The following is an 18,882-nucleotide window of genomic DNA, read 5'->3' on the forward strand; positions in this document are numbered from 1 at the left end:
TATTAACAGGGATAATGAAGATGAAACGAAACAGACATAATTGTGGAACATGACAGGAAGGTAAGTTACAATTTTAGGTCGTTGATAAGATGTACGTCTTGACATATAATTACCCCCTATTCGAGGCTTACCCCCTACCAAAGATAGCACAATAAAACCTTTATGAAACCCCCAATAGGCTGACTTCCATGTCCAGTAAATTTTGCGCCTTTTATCTTTTGCAACTGAGACCAACAGACCATCAAAGTGGACCAGATCGCCTGTAAAGGAAGCCTGGCTGTTTGATATCACTACATTTTCTCAACGACAACGAAATATTACAATGGCAACAGCCGTTTGCTACAACTATGCCAACGATAAATTCGGCACCACCTGGACAACTTATACGCCTCAACTATCCCCATGTGGTCCTCTAAACGACACTGCCAAGGTACTGCCGTGTTGCGGTTGGGGAGACACCTGTCTTAGCAACGCCATATGTCACACAACCAACATCCATGTGGGAACAAGCGGGTATTACCGACCTGGCTGCACCGACCCGAACTTTCCAAGTCCCATTTGCCGGCAGGAATGCAGTAAGTAATTTTATTGGAGAACCTATGCACGAGATGTGCAAGAAAAGAAGCAGATCCAGCCCAGTCCTCGAAACACAGAGCGCAAACATGACTAACGATATGCTGGGCTTGACATTGAAACAGAGCATCACACTTGGGACGTCGTGTATCGATCTGACTTCACAAAGGTCTGGGCCTGCTGCAACGACACTACGACAGGAGGCGCTGGAGACTGCAATGTTCCCTTAGAGGAATCATTCACGGCACCTGCCCCAGACCACCTACACCCATACTTCTCCATACCCGCGACAGGGTATAACCAAACATTCGAGCCATCGTCACCGCCGCCAACAGGGTACAGTTCGCCGTCATGTACTCAGATGGCACCTGGACAGTATTTGACAGCAGGTGCATCGGCGGGAATAGGTGTAGGCGCAGGCTTGGGCACATCATTGGCCGTTATTACCGGGCTATGGGTTCTGCGCCGCTACCGCCGCCGCCAAAGGACTTTATCTAGTCATGATGTAGGGCTGGACGAGCACAAATACCGGAACGTATTAGGCAGCACTGGGGGCACTTACACGGGCATGTTCGGTCCTTATATAGGTCCCCAAGAGCTTGAAACCCGCGACAGACCTCGAGAATTACAGACGTCAGAATTCTCTGGCCATGAGCTTGGAGGGAATAATACTTGAATGTTCGACTCTCACAACCTCAACATGTATTAGACTATCCCAGGTTTGCTCGAAACGCGGGCAACATTCAAAGATTCTGAATTGGAGAGGACTTGGAATAGGGACGAGGTTTCTTACCATTTCAATCTACTACATTCTGTTATTCATTGTAAACTTACCTCGGCTCGTCGAACACTACCACCTCCCATAGGCCCGTAGTATTTGATCTTGATCTAAGCCACTTTAGTTTAAGAGGTAGTCAATAGCCATCGGATCCCCTTTTGGGAAATCCGTATCCGAGGCCTCTTCCATGACAACGTCATCACACAAAGGCGCTGGATGGTACCGACTTGATTTTACCGGTGCGACATATCCCTCCTCATACTGTCGCAGGGCATCTGCTGCTACATGCCGCAAAAAGCCTGCTGCTAAGTCAGGCTGTCGCGTCTCGGCATGCGAAACTGGTGGTAGTTTCTGTTTGGAAATCCCACGGTAAGCTGCCATAGACTTCTTTGCCCTGTTTGCGCAAACCTGACACAGTTTTCGGTTTTCCCGAGCCGGCCTGTTACAGCATTGGCTACACACCCTCTTTCCTAGGGCTTTTTCGAGTTCCTTCTGATTGCGAGAAAGACGTTGAGCTTTTCTCGCCTTTTCGCGTGCAAGACATGGTTCGCAAGAGGTCTTTCCAGATGTAGCCGTCGCCTTCAAACATCGTGTGCATATCCCTGCTGCCTTTGCTGCGTGCCTTTGGGCTGTTACGTCCTTTCGAACCTTATATTCCCGACCTCGGCGGTACTCTCGGCGGTACTCTCTCTGCTTTTCAAGGCATGGTTCGCAAGCCTTCCTTGGATATGAGGCCTCTATCTTACAGCATAATCTGCATAACCCATTTGCCGTCGCTGCCTTGTATACGGCTTTTGTGTTCGCATTAAATTTTAGATGGCACTTCTTACAGCGGACGTGCCCGTCTTCTGCTGGCACCTTTCTGCAGTTGATGCAAACTCCCTTTGCCTTTGTGGCATGGTATTTTTTCAACCCGGACGACATATTGTAGCTCCTTTGAGCTGCCAAATCTCTTTCTTGGCGCTTCTTGTCACCATCGCCAGCCCACTCCTCATTGTCGGTCCACTCGCCATCACTAGCTGACTCTTCTTCGGAACTGGCTTCCTCTTTCGACGTAGGAGCTGGCGAAAGATGTGTCACTTGAGAGCGTAGTCGAGGCAATGGTGCGCGCTGAACTTGAGCATGAAGTGGAGGAGAGACAAGCGCTTCTTTGCGAGTCAGCGGGGCAGGCAATGGTGTGCGCCTTTTGGTGGATTGCCTAGGCATCTTGCTTGGCGTTTGGAATCTCAGAACACTATAATTACTCTCGATAAAGGGTCTGATATGTAGTCTGCGAAGTGCTATGACGTGTAGTCTGTGAAGTGCTTAGATATCACGTTAACTGTTGATGTCCGTGACTTACACGCTAATATATACTGACCTATCTAGAGAATATTTGGAAAACAATATCATTGTTGTAGTTTCCTAGATTCAACGACTATCAATAGAAGCCCCAGACCAGAAATGAGAAACAAAAGGGAACATCAAAGACATTGTGAGGTCCACAAAGACTTACAGTACTGTCGGCAATTGCGTAGTTGCTTCTTTGTTCTTCTATAGTATCAATAAATGTGCTGAGGACATTGTCTCTCCAGTGAGTAGTAATTAGTAGCTAATGTACAGGGTGCCTGAGGGAGAGGATCAGGTGAAATAAGTGATTGATCTACAGAACTTCGAGTATGATCCATTTATATAGCAATTATATTGAAGGCCAATGTGTGCTCAAAGTTCCAACGTGGATAGGGGCCTGACAACCATCACGTCTGAGATCCTCAGTCAGGTATTATGGAAGTAAAGTACTATGAAAAAGTATGCCTTATACTATGCAATACTGCTGCTGCCTACTGTGTCATCCGAATTGAGGACCACGCCTGAAGTACTTGGACTGCCCCCTATTACAACACTGTGTTGGCAATCAACTGTATATACCGGTCTATCATTGCACTTCGCCTCTTAGTACTGGCGTTGTTGTGTTTCCTCAGATTTCCTGGCTTGCCAGTTGTCGTGAATGAGGCGCAGTAGCTAGCCTGCCATTGAACAGGTAGGGATTGAAATGGGTAGCCAGATTACCTGCGGCACAGCAGTGTTGCTGCGCCTTACGCCAGTGAGGGTCAACAGACAACAAAGACCCAGCCCCAACCCGACAGTCGTTCAGGTTTGCGAAAACAACATAAATCAACACCACGAACAAATTAATGCACACAGAAAATGCCTTCGCCGTCAGCATTAGACCAGTGGGCCATCGAACAGACTAACGTGGCAGCGGAATACTTTGACGATCCCGGCTGTATGTACGACTGGCAGATTGAGCTGTTCACCCGGGAAAGCAAACAGACCATTCCGATTGTGCAGAGACTTCTCAGTGGCGAGATTGACGCGTCCACGGCCGCCTCGAGGCCAACCGCCTCTGCGAGGCACGTCTGCGCAGGGACGAGCGCAAAGAGACACCGCAAGGGCTGTGGCTAGTATTGTGCATGGCTATCGAGCATTTTGCCGACGATAGCGGCGACGAGACCTCAAGCACTCGCGCTAAGCTGGCAGCGCTTATCGTCGAACTCTCCAAGATTGAGCTCCGCGACGATAGCGGTGACATCATATTATCTCACGAGGGCAAAAAGGAATTCTGGTCGGAGCTGCCGGGTTGGGTACTAAGTTTCTGCGATCTGTTGACGGGTTAGTTGTATCACCGCCCAACGAAGCAGCACGCTTGCCTACCAAACTGACTGACATGCAACTACCAGGCCTCCCCGATAGAGGAAGTCTACTAGACGAGACCGGCTTCATGGTTGGCTGGCAGCGGCGCTTCCAAGGAGGGAACCTGTTCCAGGCCCACTGGCTGGCGCACGTCGGCCCGGTAGCGGGCCCGCCTCTGGCATACCGATACGCCATCGCCCAGGGGCTTGAGTACATGCGAGAAGCCCTCGAGACGAAGCCCGAGGAATCGCCTCTGGGCCGCCGGCACTCGGAGCGTTACACCGCCGGCGTGCTCCCGTGGATCTGGGAGGCCGGCGTCAAGGTACTCGAGCTCTGTCGCGCTGAGCACCGCCGCGACGGCTCTAAGGTCTTTTCACGGACTCATTCGTGCGAGGGCTTCACCGGGTATACGTTCACGGGCGACGACGGGTACCACATGGAGCGCTGGGGTGTCTGGAAGGGGGCATACCGCCGAGTCGCTGCAACGCAGGGGATCAGACCTGAGGTGGCGGAGAGGGCTGCGGCTACGGCGGAGGAAATGGACCGGCTCGAACTCGAGTATGAATAATTGGTTTGAAAGTCAGAACTCACGAGTTGTTGATAAATGTTGGATGACAAGGGCCAAGCCGAACGCCACACAGCCAAGCCCATCGCCACGAGATGAGGTGGAGATACGAATATATATATAGATATATGCAAATTCCGGAGTAAATGTTCCTAATCCACAATAGAAATCCACTTACATCAACTGTACATAGTAAGCCTTCGCTTCGCTGTCCTTCAAAGAATTGCGAAGAACCAATACCAATCAATCGCTGCACTATATCCACCTATGCTTCCTCGAAATACTATTTTGGGTATAAAGTGGTCGGCGACCTGCTCATCTAGTGTAATGCTAAGGCCGAATCTTAGGGATCGCAGTGCTCGAAGATGTCTTGAGAATTGCACTTCCAAGATGCTTACTGGCCACCCAGAAGATTAACCAGATGCTTCAAGACCAGATTGGGTATTCGGGCATGTACAAATAAGACCGAGATGCGGTGCGATTCAACAACAAACAACTGCTCCAACAATTTCCCTTCCCATCACATCTCACCCTATCACACTTCGCTACCGTCTTTTTCTACTTGCCCAAAGCAAACATCAAAATGCAGTTCACCACCACCGCAATTGCCCTGCTGAGCTTGGCCGCTACCGGCCTGGCCGCCCCTGCCACCTCGTCCCCCAACGACATCGCCGCCATTGTTGCCCGTGCCCCCCGAGACCGCAGCCGTGGGTGCGCTGACAAGCGACGCCATCGAGACTGGCGAGGACGTCTTTGATTTTAACGACGACGACGAGGATGATGACGAGGAAGATGCTGAGGAAGATGGCGCCACCGACCCGCATTCCAACTCAACTGTGTCGGCCTTCGAAAAGCGCGGGTTCATGGGCGGCTGGTGCGGTCTGCACATCAAGGTCACCAACGGAGACTACTACAAGGCCAAGATCACCGTCAAGGATGGCGCCGGGGCCATCGTCAAAACCACGGAGAAGAAGAACAAAAAGCCTACGGATGAGACCAAGTTCAAGTTCAAGGTTAAGAAGAACCTCCCAAGCTGGCTAAGAGTGAATGTCAATGTTATGGATGGTCGTAACTACGTAAGCCTCTGCAATATCTCGTTTTCTTCCTTGTCTGCTGTTCAAGCAAGAGCTATGCTAACCTTCCACCTTGAACTCCAGGGGAGAATCCGCTACGAGGGTCAGGACTTCAAGACGGGATGGGCGCAAACCAAGAACGCCAACTGCAAGGTTGGAGGGATCGACATTCCCAACTGGATGATTCAAAGCAGGTCTACTGTCGACATGGACTGTGGGTTCTCTTGCTAGAGTTGTTCCGCCATATAAAGGCCAGTGATCACCAGGACACATGAAATCTTCAGATTCTGCGCGGGGCAGTCTACGTGTCCCCAGCCACAACTTCTGAGGGGCACAGTTGTGCCCCTTTACCCTTTAAACTTCTGTATATACTTGGTCACCATTAGTACATAGACTATCTTACACAACACCTTATAGCACACATTCGAAGCTAAATTGCAAGAACACACTGTCAATCCTCCTTCACAAAGGAGACAAGGAAATATGTTGTGCCTCTTTATCCGTTATAAAACAATGAATAGAGAAGTATTAGTAAATTCATTTTATTTACTCCTGTAATTTAATCGCAATCTTTACCTGTGGATGTTTTCTCTCTACACGAAAAATATGAACAATAACTACCTAGGTCACTGCATTTATATGCGCTCTCAGCAGTGGTGCTTCCAGTTGCGTAATGGTCTACTCAACCAGGCTTATCACAAGATGGGTAAGAAGCCTCGTCACGCATGAACCTCGAGGAGCAGCTAAGTTAGATCTGGCAGACAACGGGCTTCAGCCATCGAAGGAGCTCATCACCAGTGTATCCTTGTATAAAATGGAAGAGAAGGCGGTGCGGAAGCTTTTCATGCCTATGATTGACATCACACTCAAAGTGATAGCATACTCGGGCTGAGCTGAACTCAGTCCGGTCGAACCGGTGGGTTGTAGTGCCACTCAGTGCCAGATGGTCGCGGGACGCCACGGTGTAGTGCTCCATGACGCGTTTCATCCCGGCGCGTATTTCCGGCGGAACAGCGATGGTCATGAGTCGGGGCGGCCCGTGTTGTCCCGGGAAGCCCTGGTATACCGGGCCTCCCTCTAGTGACAAGTCCGCCCACATCAACTCGGTGAATTTATTAGAGTATATCGTCGACGTCTCGGGGCTAACGAGGAATATATCGTCCTGCAGGCTGACGCGCATAAATTGGCCGTATGGGCGCTGCACATCAGCCTGATGTCCCTCCGTCTCTAGGCTATCCGGAGAGGTAAAGTCAGTGCCAGTCGCGTAGAAGGGCACAATGGCCAGTCTAGTGCCGTACACATGCTCTGCTTCTGTGTTGGACTCTTTGCAAGCCAGGAAAATCCCGGAAAGGAGGTACTGGTCCCTGTGCATCACCATGATGCGCTTGGTGTCTTGTGTCAGCGGTATGACCCGGATGCCGTGGTCACCTCGAACCGCCTCCCTCCATATCATACGCCGTATCTCGAGGGGAAGCTCGCCAAACTTGTGGAAGTTATTGAGGGCTGTAGCAGCCATGGCGGTATGGGGATTGCAAGGGGTCAAATGATGACTAACCTGTTTCTCAGTAGAAAGTCTTAATAGCAGTGTTGGTTGCTTGTCAAGCATGTGGTATGAGGAAGGAAGACCCAACAGACATGCGACAAGTGAGTATACTTATACATCACGTGATGACTGCGATTTATGCAGTTGTTACTGGACTTGACGGACGTTCCTGAGCATTACTGTTGTTATTTATGGACTTTGCGGTTGTTACAAAACTCCAGACTTGTTTTTGGATATGCGAGGAACCAAAAAAAGTACAAATCATACGAAAAAGAAGTGCAAAGTCTGTGTACATCAGCACTAAGGCATATTGTTTTTCGAGGCATGCTACAGCTCCCGAGAGAGGCTTCCGAAGAAGTGGAACTAGGTAAGTGAAGTCATTTCAAAGATGAGCTTGATTATTTGTTATTAAACTGCAAGGTAAACTGTCGATAGTACGAGTTTACTACAAGTTAAAAGGAACTTTATGGACAAAGCTGTGTATCTTGAATTAATTATTGGGGCTAAAGTAACTAAACTTGTCAAGCAAGAAAACCAAATTCGTCATCCATTTCTGCATCCCTGAATACTACTCCAAGACCAGCGCTCCGCCAAGCTGATCACATTGTCAGTTATGAATACCAGTTGGCTAGCTAGAGCAACACTTGTCGAGATTACTTACAGTGTACTGACAGAACGCAAGGCAATGGTACAGTCTGTCTCTCCTTCTTTCATTATTTCTTTCACTTCGGTTCAATGTCAAGGTGTGAGCCCAACAGAAGCGAAACCGTATATAGCCCTCCCATTCATGATGCGACAACTATTTCCATAACATTCGTGTTAGCTAAATGAGGTATTTCTCTGTAAATAGTAATATTGTGGTGGCAACTGCAGGTGGTACTTACAAGATATCGTCCAGCTTTACCCAGTCAGCACACACATTGTCCTTGTCGCGGCGGATCTTAATAAAGACTGCGCCATATTCACCAAAGCCGCCGTTGAGCTCTCTTTCCAACGGAATATTGTTAATTGATCCCGGAAGGCTATGTAAACCGTTAGCAAGGGATCCCAACCAATGAACGCTGAGTGGGCGATAGAACTTACTTGGTGCCCTGAAGGCGCCCTTCCAAACGTACTCATAGGGGTCGTAACCGTAACCGAACCGGGCCAGAGACCAATACTCCTCAGACTTCTAGGCTGTAAGGGACTGTACATAAGCCGTCCATGACTGTAGGCGTGAGTGTGGGGGTGAGGGTGGAAGGGATAAACGTTTTCAGGGCTTAGGGTAGGGAATGTGTTTTGTTCAACACTCCTGTAAACGGCACTATAAGGACACGATCACCTATGATCGCCGATGATCTTTTTATTCGAAGTTGCTGCGGGTGGTTGCCCCGAGCAATAGTGAGCAATGCAGTTGGGGAGGGACAATTACCTGCTGCTACTGTTTCCCTCCAGGCCCATTACATCTCGAGGAAGGGAAATATTTTTACACTACCATGTGTTATTCATAGATATGCCCTCAATGACGTACTCATATTGACTTTCGCACCTTCCTTTCACTGAACCCGCTGTGGAAAGCGGTTGGTCTCGTCCTGGATGGCTTCGACTTGCTCGGCGTAAAATGCCATGACAAGAATTTTCAAGTGCAATGATTTAAATAGTAATATTATATTATTAAAAGCACTATTCTTCAACTAATGTTTCCATCACTTCCAAAACATCAGCTCTATTTGATATTGAACCATTGGTTGAAGTTATCTTTAGGATCGATGCGATGCTTGATATCCCGCAGCCTACTAAGACTATCTCCGTACACAACATCCAACGGTTCGTCACCGTGAGCAAAGTTAATATAACTTAGTGAGTGAAGTTAGTAACGATTGATCAGAATAAGATATAATAACATCTCGCCAGGGGCAACATAGAGAAAAGGGGTATTTACGTTGCGTCTCGGGCCAAACCGTCTGTCGCCTTCCATAGGTCTCGCGCTGCTTTTCCAACCACTTGCGCCCGGTCGTCGAGCGCCACGTCACTATACCACAGAATAATGACGGCATTGAAATTCACATCTCGATGTGAGAAGGCGGCGGAGCCGGACCCGAACGAGCGCGCTTTGGTAAGAGAGTACGCTTCCATCAGGACGACGCTGTTCTCCGCCGTCGGAAGCTTCTGGAACTCGACATACTTATCCCAGACCTGGCGCCACGTGCTCGGCACCAGGTTCTGCATCGCCACGGTGTAGGAAGGCTTCCGACCACCGGGGAGTGCAAAAGCCGTCACCGCCCGAGTTCCACGACTCGTAGGGGAGCACGGCTGTGCTATCCGCGGCCGGCCCGAGGGCATATAGACTGGCAAAGGCAGCCCGTCCCGAGGTGGCGTTCCCTCCGTACAAGAAGGGCGTCAGCAGGATGACGGGGCTCGTTTTTCGGGGCCCCGCCCGACACGAAATAGAGGAAAATGTTCATTTCGGGTTTGAGCTCAAGGTCCTGGATCGCCTGTACGACCTGTTCGAGCTTGTCGGGCGTGAAGATCAGAGACCCCGTCCACGCGAGCATGCCGGCCTGGGAGACCGGATAAGACTTGACGACGGCCGACGTGACGATACCGAGGTTCGGCCCGGCGCCGCGCAGAGCCCAGAACAGATCCGCGTCGGAGGCGGCGGTCACGTCGCGGATCCGGCCGTCGGCGGTCACGACGCGCATGGAGACGACGTTGTCCACGCCGAAGCCGTACAGGCCCATGAGGTTGCCGTAGCCGCCGCCGAGAATGGCTCCGAGCGCGCCGACGCAGTTGCAGTTGCCTGTCTCCACCAGGGCGCCCGCGGCCGACGCGTGGGCAATGGTCTCGTTGATGCGGGCGCCGCCGCCAATGGTGGCCCGGGTCTTGTCGGCGTTGAAAGTGACCTGGTTCAAGCGCGCCAGGTCGATCAGCACACCGTAGGCGCCGAGGTCGAAAGTGGCAGCCCATCCGACGCCTCCATTCTGAGCTACAAAGGGGATGCCTTTTGATGCGCAGTACTTGACCTTTTGGCGTTCAAAACCGCAAAACGGGTCAGCAAAACCTTTGGCGATGATAGTCGTCAAGTATGATCAAGGGAAAAAGAAGAGAAAGGCTTACGGTGATTGCAACATCCGACTCAGTCTCGACGTTCACAACCATAGCCGGGTGGGGGCACCGAACGTGCTCCATCGTGGCGGGGCTTGGGTAGAAACCAGACCAGGGCGGGATAATGTCGATCCAAGCTCATGAGACAGCCGTTCTGCTTGATCCTGACCGACATCATGGACCGCAAGGCCAGAAACCAAAGCAATCAGTGCAGTGAAGGTTGTGACTGGTCTCATTGTAGCGGATTGTAACGGAACTTCAACTCAGGGGCTGCCCGAGGGTACGGAAATACAAACGAATGATGGGAATCCGAGACACAGGATGATGGCATGCAGTTAATGCTGGACTGCACGTGGCTATTTATCCAAGACAATCTCTCCAATTATGTACGTATCTAACTAATGGTTGGCTATCTCCACGGTGATCCTTCCACTACGGGACGTCTCACGTCATTCCGGAGGCACTCAAGCTGGGCAGTCATCACAGACGCCTTCCTGATTCAGCTCTGGTGGGAAACAGCCAAGCTGATGGCCCAATGTCCGAGAGTCGGCTACTACACGGGATATGTGGCGCATCCGTTTCCGTCGCAAGGGAAGTACATTTACATGGAAGTGTAATTATATCTAGTAATAAAATCGACTACCTCGCCAATATGCAGTCCCTCTAACGCTACTTATGTCTAGTGCTTATTATACTACCCTGAACCCTCTCTGTAATTAGTCATCGGTATCATTGTACTTTCTGCCAGTGAGCTGTCGCCGACTCTCTTGAAAGGCCTAGATCTCTCACTCGACATGGCGCTACTGCCGACCTGCTTGTCCGGCTTGAAGTGGAGCCATAGGGGGCGCAGTGTCGGAAGGCAAGCCGACATCACGGCGATGGCCATCTCGATGTTCGTCCAGAAGAATACTGGCGAAGTATAATCTATGATGAGAGCTCCGTGTTAGCCGATGCATCCCTACACGATATTCGCCGCTGGATAGGAGTGTTCCATACATGTCTCGTCGTTGTAGTGGTATTGGAATTCGTTCGCAATTTGGACCAAAGTGACCAATCGAGTAATGCTGATGGCACACACCCTGCATGAAGTCCTGACGTCAGCCCAACAAAACCAGCTTACTCCGTACTGTCGATGGAAACGCCTGACGAATGGACTTACGTGGCGCCAAGCCCAAACATTCCCAGCACCCCCAGCTTGTCCTTCCACGGAAGCTGGAGGCGCATTACCATGGGCACAGGCATGAGTAGGATGCCGACATCAACGACCAGGTCGCTGCCGACGACGGAGAGCCACATAGGGACAGCGTTGATGCATTTGTTGCCGTAGAACGGTTCGATGAGGGTTGTAACGGGAAAGCAGGTGAACAGGTTGGCGAAGATGTACGTGATGGTCCACGCCACCACGATGCCGAGCATCACGTAGACGGCGATGCGAAAAGGGCGCACAGTGAAGATGCTGTTGTAGAACAACAAGATCGATGCCTTAACCAGTCCTAAACCGAAGACACCCAGGATGTTGATCGCAAATTTCGTCTGTAATAGCGGTCAGATGTGCCGTGATCGCCTCCACGTGCTCCAAAGCCCCTATGATGTCTGTTCCCTTCCCATGACCTACATCTTCATAAACAAGGAATCGTGGGTCGTCCAAAATGGGTTGGCCATCTGGACCGACGACCTGATGCTGGCCTAGTTGCCCCTTGATTGCAGCTATCGCAAACAGTTAGCAATTGCATGTCAGTACAGAGGAGAGTTTGGCCGAATATAGTAGGGAAACCGAGGAAATGGTCAAGATAAACTTGCCGTAGAACTGCAGTGCAGAGCACGTAATCGCGACTGCAAGCGCCGCCAAGCACAGGTAGTCATCGGCTCGTAGCGACCTAAACTTAAGCAATCGCGCCCATATCCGCAATGCGACAAAGAATGACGGCACGACAATAAAGCCAACCGCCAGACCGATCACTATAACCCGCAGAGTCAGTATCGTGAACGAAACGTACTTTCTGTCCGTGTGTCGGAATGGGGATTGTGGAGCATTCTTCCGGAAGATGATAATCCCTGCATGAGATATACTTACTTAACTCTTTGCTGTACTTTTGTTCCATGGCTAGAAGCTATCATGTTGTGAATGTCGACCATCAACTTAGAAAACAAGACTATGCCTGGATTCCCAGCAGTCTTATCAGTGCCATTTAGTTTCCAACTCCCTCTTAACTACTTTTATCGAGCCTCTAAGATTATGCTTCCGAGACGACGGATCTGAACGTTGGTGCTCTCGAAGGAGCATCGAGCTTAATTTCTTAGTCTATGGCTGGACCTGACTGTACCAGCTTGCAACTAATAAGCGCTTTCTCCGTGCCATCAAAGGAGTCTTTTGCCATTCAATATTACCGTCGGTATTGCTATGATCCGTATGCAGCTTCTTTGTTCCGACACACACCCTCGGAGGATCTAGACAGACTTGGCACACGCCATGGAGTATGAAAAGGGACATTGTACGATGTGGACCGCTTATCTTTGTGTTACCTGCCTATAACAGATCTAGGTCTCACGAGTTGGTCATATCAAGCCGGTGGAATCAGCCACCTTGCTGCAGTTTCACTGGCTGATTCTTATGATTGGCAAATAGTCATTCACTACCTGCAGTCATCTTTGCATACAGAAAAGAAACGCCGAGGGTTCAATGTCCAATAGGCGAAGCTCCATATCCGCTGCATGTGCATTAGGATCTGGAATCATCATTTCCTCAGGATCCCATCATCCATCTAGTTTCGTGCAGACCAGGAATTGTGCACCAAATCATCCGCATCGGCCTCAGCCTCTCGCTTGTTTCGAGCCGACCATGAATTTTTGACCAGGTCGTCGGCGTCAGGCCCTCGGGCTGTGAGATCTCGCTCAACCTCCCCTACAGTTCCACCCATGAGTTAGTCGAGGTTTCCCTCTGAGGACGGTATTGACTGGGGGACGCAGCTCACCCATACGAGGCTGAGGTAAAGCAAGGCCCAAGCCGAGGAAAATTGAGAGGTATGCCAGACGCATGTTGCTGATTGTTGCTCTGTGAGGGCTGTTGGTTCAGTTCGTGTTGGAAGATTCTGGCTGCTGGATTAAGTTTGATCGCGACAGAACATTCAGGACTGGAGAGGGTATCGTACTGTGTTTAAAGGTTTTGCAAGACAGTCACGTATCGCTTCATGGCATCTTGTCGGAACCTGAGGATGCCGCAAGACCCGGATCTGGAATCAGCCCATGTAGTCACACAAACAAGATCGGCATGTTGAAGAATCACTCACACATCTGTGTTCTTCCCCGAACAACTCAGGTCCAGATGTCTTGATCCCGTGCGGGCGCCAATGAAGCGGGTGGTCGTTGTCTCACAACATTTCATCAGTGCATGCATGGCGACCACCAACGGATGAATATCACGTCATTTCTGCAGCTTATCTGACCACCTATTCGGAAGTAGGTACTACCGTAGCCTCTCAGATGTAATTTCGGAACAATCACATGCCTTGTGTTTATTGCATACACTGGTTAAGCTATTATCCATAGTCAGAGCCGAGGAACGATAGTGCTAGGAATTACTTTGAAGTCTCAACATCGGCCTCAGTAGCATCAATTCCGCCATAATTTTGTTCATCAGAGCCAAATCTCATTCGCTATGGTATTCGAGATACACGACGAGGGCGAGCAAGGCGAATATTTACTCACAAAGGAAGAACCAAGCTTAAAAACCAGTGACTCTCAAAAAGAATTTGTCATATGGAAATGGCTCGCTGTTGGCTTCTCATGCGTAGTTTCATTGGTTATTGGGTACCTCCTAGGACAGGTCGTTGCCGCCCATGAGCAGTCCAACAAAGCTCCGTACGGGCTACCTCGTAAGCATTGTCCTTTTCGACTTCACTGCAAGACTCTGCATTGCTGAAACAATATTGTGCTATGGGCAGTTCCTCCTGGATCGATTCTGACGACATGGGAACATAACTTGACCTTTACCCAACGACCATCTCGAGAGTCTGAAGCAGCCTGGGCCTCCATCATCCCTGTTGGCCGTGGCTTCGTCCACCACCCCGAAGTGGCACCTTTCGTCTCCAATATTGCCGTATTTCACCAAATACATTGTCTTGTGAGTCGACCTAGCTTTTCGAAGACTGTCCAATTCTTGGGGTGACCCCCAGCGTCGGGATGATTGGCTAAGTTCTGATTATATATACTACTATAGCACGCTATGCTCGTGGCATATTACGAAGCACTAGAAAGCGCACCAGTGATGCATCTCGACGACGTCCCCGACTTCGAAAACACAACTGCGACTCGCATCGCCCCGTTCCACATCCGACACTGCTACGATTATATCCGACAAGCGCTCTTGTGCGCGGCGGATACGAATTTGGAGGTATTGGACCACGAGACTCACCTCACTAACGGTTGGGGCCAGCCGAAGACATGTCGAGATTATACACAAATATTTGCTTGGGCAGAGCTGTATGCGAATTCATCCGATACAGGAATTGTCACATAATTAGAGCATCTTCCATATTATATCGTACAGTACAGATACAAATGGCTGAGCATTCATTCGACTTGCTGTATGTACAGCAGTGGCTACTAGTCTAAGCCCAACCCATTATCTACATTCCAAGACACACTACTGTAATGACGTTTATTCTTCATGTGCAAATTGGGAGTAATCAGCCATGTTGACCTTCCTCTGCCTCGCCCAATGATCCAGTTTGTGCCAATCGACACACTCATTGTCGGTATATACCCTAGAGGTTGGCACGCCATCGCGCCAAAAGAAGGTCCCAAGCGTGGTATCGCCTCGACACATGACGGATTGTCGCCAGTATTCTAGGCAGTGATCTTTGAATTTTGGTAGTTTGATTAGCCTCTGTTCCGGTGAAAATCAATCGTTGTAGCTCAGGCTAATGGGACACTATTTAACTACTCACCTATGTGGGTATCTTCTCTCACCCTGTCTGCGTCTGTCATGTTTGGGTAATAGTGATCAAGGTGCAGATACCGCCTCACCCGTTTCTTGGGTGTAAAATTGATGTTAGCAACGGAGTGAGAGACAGAGAGAAACTGGTGATCCCGATACAGACTCATTGGATATTTCAAGGGAAACTCACGACACAATGCAACTCATGGTACATGCCCATCTCGGCAATGTATCCCGACCCATCTTTGAATGCTATGGTGCTGTCTCCTTCATTGAAGCGCGAAAGCTCGTCCGCCGACACTTTGATAGTGATGGCTCAAAGGACGACCGACAAGTTAGCAAAGGGAACGATGAGATAGAGACGAGCCGGACTCACGAGCTATAATGTCTCTCCACGCTTGGTCCAAACTCGGCCGGGGACTTCCTGTAAAGGGGTTGGGACCATCAATGTCACGCCAGAGCCGTTTCTTCTCGTAGCGAATAGCGCTCGTTGCCGGCGCTATTTTGTCGATTAACGTGGTCAGCAGTGGCACTGTAGAGAAAAGGGTATTGTGGTACTCATTCGAGTAGACTTACAGTAGATCAACTGTGGGCGGACACAGTCTGACACTGGAGAGTAATCACGCTGGTTCCAGGTATGTAACCACAAAGCCGCAAATACGAGGTTCGTTATGCCGAGAATGACGATAATTACAGTTTGGAGATATGACCTCCGAGATTGGAGTCCATGGCTGACATCCTCGAATGCCGAGTGGTTGTCGTTCTCCTTTTCGACAGAGTCAAGACGTTGGTATCTCTGTGAGGAGGCCATATTGTCAATTCTCCCAGTCGCCACAGAAGGCTCGTTGGCAGGTAGAGTCGATGCTTGCTGCTATATCCCCAGTGATCTGAATTGAATCATTATCGTGCTGGAGTACAAACACGGGTACCATCTATTCTCCGTTTGAGTATTCCGATACTGTCACATAAGACGGGATAAGCAACAAATCCTGATATGCAATTATAAGCAATTCACCAAACCGTGCGGGAGATAGACCGAGCCGATGTCTTTCCCTGTATACAACGCATACATACGTCTTACCTGCATTCAATATTATGCATGTTGGGCTTATGCCAAGACCACGGAATAACAACTCGTGTTACGCTACAGTACAATTGGTAGGTTGTTGCTTATGCTTCGAAGTCTCATGAAATGGCAATGCATATGATATATATACCCAGAGGGGTTGTCTTATCTGCGACAGTATGACCAACGGCACGGCACCACTTTTACTTTGCCGCAAGAGCTCCAGCACCGGTTTCCCCTTTCTGTGCCGCCGAGCTCGCACTACGCAACTATGGAAACGGCCGCTGCGAAGGATACGCCCGTGATCTGGAAGCTCCAGAACATCGAGTCGACCTACTGGGATGAATACGTGGCGACCCGGCCTGTATACGATTGGAGAATCTTCCATCGCATTGACGAGTACCGGAGAGTTGACGATACCCGCCGACAGCATGCAGGCGCCACGGCCGCCCTGGACATTGGTACAGGTTCTGGCTCAGCCATCGCACCTATGACTGACCGGTTCGACCACGTCGTCGCCACCGATAATGACCCGACCAGCTTGTCATTTGCCAGAACCAGACATGCAGGACTCCCTGCTAAGCGGCTTTCGTTCACCCTGTCCTCTGGGGAAGACCTTCTCCAGCACCATGCCCCGCAGTCCTTTGACCTCATCACCTGTGCCGAGACCTTCCCGCTGGTGGACACCGAAATCGCATTACACAACATATTGACTCTACTGCGGCCTGGGGGCACCATGGCCATTTGGTTCTACGGGCCGCCCTTCTTCACCGAGGCCAAGTTCGCTCCCCAGTGCCAGCCTCTTCTCGACGCCATCATGGACCACAAATTCCGCCCGATAGTCAACGGCGGTGGCGACCCTGCCCGGCAACAGAGCTGGAAACGCGCTGCCGACGGCAAATTCAGCTGGCTGGAGTACATCCCGCTGTCCGCAGATCGTTGGAGCAACGTGCGTCGCCACAAGTGGAATCCGCAGGGCCGGCTTTCGTTCTTTACGGCGAATGCGTGCGACTATCCCGTCGAAGCAGTCCGCAACATCGGCGAGCACGAAACAATGACGGAGGAGGAGGACGCGAGCTTCTGGGAGCGTAGTTGGGACATTGACATGCTCAAAAGATTTGTGAAAGCAAGTTTTCCCACGCCCAACGACTTGGAAAGGCCAGATGGAAAGATGGATTCATTATTTGAGCAGCTGATGGATGCAATGGGTGGGGAAATAGCAGTGAGGCAGTTCTCGTGGCCAGCTGTGCTCATTCTAGCAAGCAAGAAATAAGAAAAATATGCCAATTGTTGAGATGAAACCTAGTTCAGCTTATTACCACTCAATAAACGGTCGGCTTGCCTCCAAATCAATACTAGGGTACGTGCCCGACGTCTCCTCGCGTGTGGCTTTCTTGATCTGGGCAAATACAAAGTCGGCAGAGGTATCTACGGGCACGATGGCTTTCTCAAGGCCAAAGTTCCTCGCTCCTCTGTTTCCTAGATCGGTTTGCATGAAGCTTCGAAAAGAAGCCAGAGTCAGCAGGTTGCTTATCATAGTGCTCAACCTAGAATGTGCGGGCTGGGGCTGACTTACCCTGGGTCCAGGACAAAGGCAGTGAGTTTGTCGCTCTCGCAGTGCATCTTTCTCGTGAGGTAATGTGCTGCAGCCTTGCTTGCGCCATATGCGACCATGGGGAAAGGCATCTTTTCCATGGCCGAAATGCTGGCTATCGGAGTGCCAATCAAAACAAAGCGAGGGCGGTTGCTCGCTTCGAGGAGCGGCTGGACAGCTTGGAAGAGGCGCAAAGGACCCACGGCATTGACGTCAAACATGTCGCGGAAATCCTCAGGCTTGACTTGCGAGATGCCCCCGTAGACCTCGCCTATACCAGCGTTGGCGACGACAATGTCCAGCTTCTTGATCCCATGCTGGGATCGGATGAGCTCGACGACATCTTGGGCGTCGGAATCCGATCTCGACTCGATCTTGGCGGTGACGAGCTTGCTGCCGGAACCTCGAGGCAATTCGGACAGTGATTGACTGGTTGGGTCCTCGGTATTGCGGACAGCAGCTACGACGGTGGTGTTGGGCTGGAGCAGATACCGAGTGACAAGGGCTCTCCCCAGGCCTACACCAGCAATCAGGTTAGTAAGAAAGCACTATACCGACAGCTTGAGTACGCTGACGAAAGTGCAGATACTCACCTCGGTTCGAGCCAGTGATCAGTACAGTCTCGCCGGTTTCACCACCTATTGAAGTCATCTTGGCTGTTTTCTTTTCTGAGTACGAGGTAGACAATAATGAAGAAGAAATCAAGTTGACAAAGAAGTCCTAGCTTCCCAAGGTTCTCGCCCTCTCTCCCCTCTCCGTCCCTTACGCCACCAACCACCAATCGGGGTTTCGCATGCGCCTACCCTGGGCGTTCTTGTAGTGTTGACCTTGGTAGGAAGGTAAGCTGTCATTTCCGGGTAGCCAACAATCAGTTGCAGTTACTCCGACCACCGATGGTCATACGTATTACCTAAGATGCAGGATATTAGTTCTTTGTTGCGCAATGGTCTTGGCACGAAAGCTTTGACAAGTCGATTTCCATAACCTTGCGTACACG

The 18,882-nt window shown here is 50.4% G+C and overlaps 11 protein-coding genes across 11 annotated transcripts; 5 read left to right on the forward strand and 6 right to left on the reverse strand.

Moving 5' to 3' along the window:
* Positions 1 to 1,016: 1,016 nt before the first annotated feature.
* Positions 1,017 to 2,557, reverse strand: PG998_004262 (uncharacterized protein; the record flags this gene model as incomplete). Its single annotated transcript, XM_066871080.1, has 6 exons — positions 1,017 to 1,067; positions 1,408 to 1,461; positions 1,589 to 1,759; positions 1,814 to 1,973; positions 2,098 to 2,131; positions 2,182 to 2,557. 6 exons carry the CDS (start codon positions 2,555 to 2,557, stop codon positions 1,017 to 1,019), a joined length of 846 nt encoding a protein of 281 aa, XP_066734830.1.
* Positions 2,558 to 3,538: 981 nt separating this feature from the next.
* Positions 3,539 to 3,796, forward strand: PG998_004263 (uncharacterized protein; the record flags this gene model as incomplete). The annotated part of the gene is made up of 1 exon (XM_066871081.1): positions 3,539 to 3,796. The coding sequence occupies one exon, from the start codon at positions 3,539 to 3,541 to the stop codon at positions 3,794 to 3,796; it is 258 nt and encodes an 85-aa protein (XP_066734831.1).
* An 8-nt stretch (positions 3,797 to 3,804) lies between these two features.
* On the forward strand, positions 3,805 to 4,592 carry PG998_004264 (uncharacterized protein; the record flags this gene model as incomplete). The annotated part of the gene is made up of 2 exons (XM_066871082.1): positions 3,805 to 4,003; positions 4,072 to 4,592. 2 exons carry the CDS (start codon positions 3,805 to 3,807, stop codon positions 4,590 to 4,592), a joined length of 720 nt encoding a protein of 239 aa, XP_066734832.1.
* Positions 4,593 to 5,172: 580 nt separating this feature from the next.
* On the forward strand, positions 5,173 to 5,893 carry PG998_004265 (uncharacterized protein; the record flags this gene model as incomplete). The annotated part of the gene is made up of 3 exons (XM_066871083.1): positions 5,173 to 5,268; positions 5,327 to 5,665; positions 5,747 to 5,893. 3 exons carry the CDS (start codon positions 5,173 to 5,175, stop codon positions 5,891 to 5,893), a joined length of 582 nt encoding a protein of 193 aa, XP_066734833.1.
* A 517-nt stretch (positions 5,894 to 6,410) lies between these two features.
* PG998_004266 (uncharacterized protein) lies at positions 6,411 to 7,178 on the reverse strand (the record flags this gene model as incomplete). The annotated part of the gene is made up of 1 exon (XM_066871084.1): positions 6,411 to 7,178. The coding sequence occupies one exon, from the start codon at positions 7,176 to 7,178 to the stop codon at positions 6,411 to 6,413; it is 768 nt and encodes a 255-aa protein (XP_066734834.1).
* A 1,732-nt stretch (positions 7,179 to 8,910) lies between these two features.
* PG998_004267 (uncharacterized protein) lies at positions 8,911 to 10,373 on the reverse strand (the record flags this gene model as incomplete). The annotated part of the gene is made up of 4 exons (XM_066871085.1): positions 8,911 to 9,040; positions 9,127 to 9,566; positions 9,629 to 10,207; positions 10,302 to 10,373. 4 exons carry the CDS (start codon positions 10,371 to 10,373, stop codon positions 8,911 to 8,913), a joined length of 1,221 nt encoding a protein of 406 aa, XP_066734835.1.
* Positions 10,374 to 10,983: 610 nt separating this feature from the next.
* On the reverse strand, positions 10,984 to 12,391 carry PG998_004268 (uncharacterized protein; the record flags this gene model as incomplete). The annotated part of the gene is made up of 6 exons (XM_066871086.1): positions 10,984 to 11,213; positions 11,286 to 11,368; positions 11,449 to 11,822; positions 11,905 to 11,985; positions 12,031 to 12,248; positions 12,364 to 12,391. 6 exons carry the CDS (start codon positions 12,389 to 12,391, stop codon positions 10,984 to 10,986), a joined length of 1,014 nt encoding a protein of 337 aa, XP_066734836.1.
* A 1,553-nt stretch (positions 12,392 to 13,944) lies between these two features.
* PG998_004269 (uncharacterized protein) lies at positions 13,945 to 14,805 on the forward strand (the record flags this gene model as incomplete). Its single annotated transcript, XM_066871087.1, has 3 exons — positions 13,945 to 14,161; positions 14,231 to 14,409; positions 14,506 to 14,805. 3 exons carry the CDS (start codon positions 13,945 to 13,947, stop codon positions 14,803 to 14,805), a joined length of 696 nt encoding a protein of 231 aa, XP_066734837.1.
* A 141-nt stretch (positions 14,806 to 14,946) lies between these two features.
* PG998_004270 (uncharacterized protein) lies at positions 14,947 to 16,036 on the reverse strand (the record flags this gene model as incomplete). The annotated part of the gene is made up of 5 exons (XM_066871088.1): positions 14,947 to 15,174; positions 15,258 to 15,320; positions 15,416 to 15,525; positions 15,602 to 15,724; positions 15,802 to 16,036. 5 exons carry the CDS (start codon positions 16,034 to 16,036, stop codon positions 14,947 to 14,949), a joined length of 759 nt encoding a protein of 252 aa, XP_066734838.1.
* A 526-nt stretch (positions 16,037 to 16,562) lies between these two features.
* Positions 16,563 to 17,564, forward strand: PG998_004271 (uncharacterized protein; the record flags this gene model as incomplete). The annotated part of the gene is made up of 1 exon (XM_066871089.1): positions 16,563 to 17,564. The coding sequence occupies one exon, from the start codon at positions 16,563 to 16,565 to the stop codon at positions 17,562 to 17,564; it is 1,002 nt and encodes a 333-aa protein (XP_066734839.1).
* Positions 17,565 to 17,606: 42 nt separating this feature from the next.
* On the reverse strand, positions 17,607 to 18,536 carry PG998_004272 (uncharacterized protein; the record flags this gene model as incomplete). The annotated part of the gene is made up of 3 exons (XM_066871090.1): positions 17,607 to 17,790; positions 17,868 to 18,402; positions 18,479 to 18,536. 3 exons carry the CDS (start codon positions 18,534 to 18,536, stop codon positions 17,607 to 17,609), a joined length of 777 nt encoding a protein of 258 aa, XP_066734840.1.
* Positions 18,537 to 18,882: the final 346 nt, after the last annotated feature.

This window comes from Apiospora kogelbergensis (genome assembly GCF_038363985.1).
Source record: "Apiospora kogelbergensis strain CBS 113332 chromosome Unknown utg000002l_segment0_segment0, whole genome shotgun sequence".
NCBI lineage: Eukaryota > Fungi > Ascomycota > Sordariomycetes > Amphisphaeriales > Apiosporaceae > Apiospora > Apiospora kogelbergensis.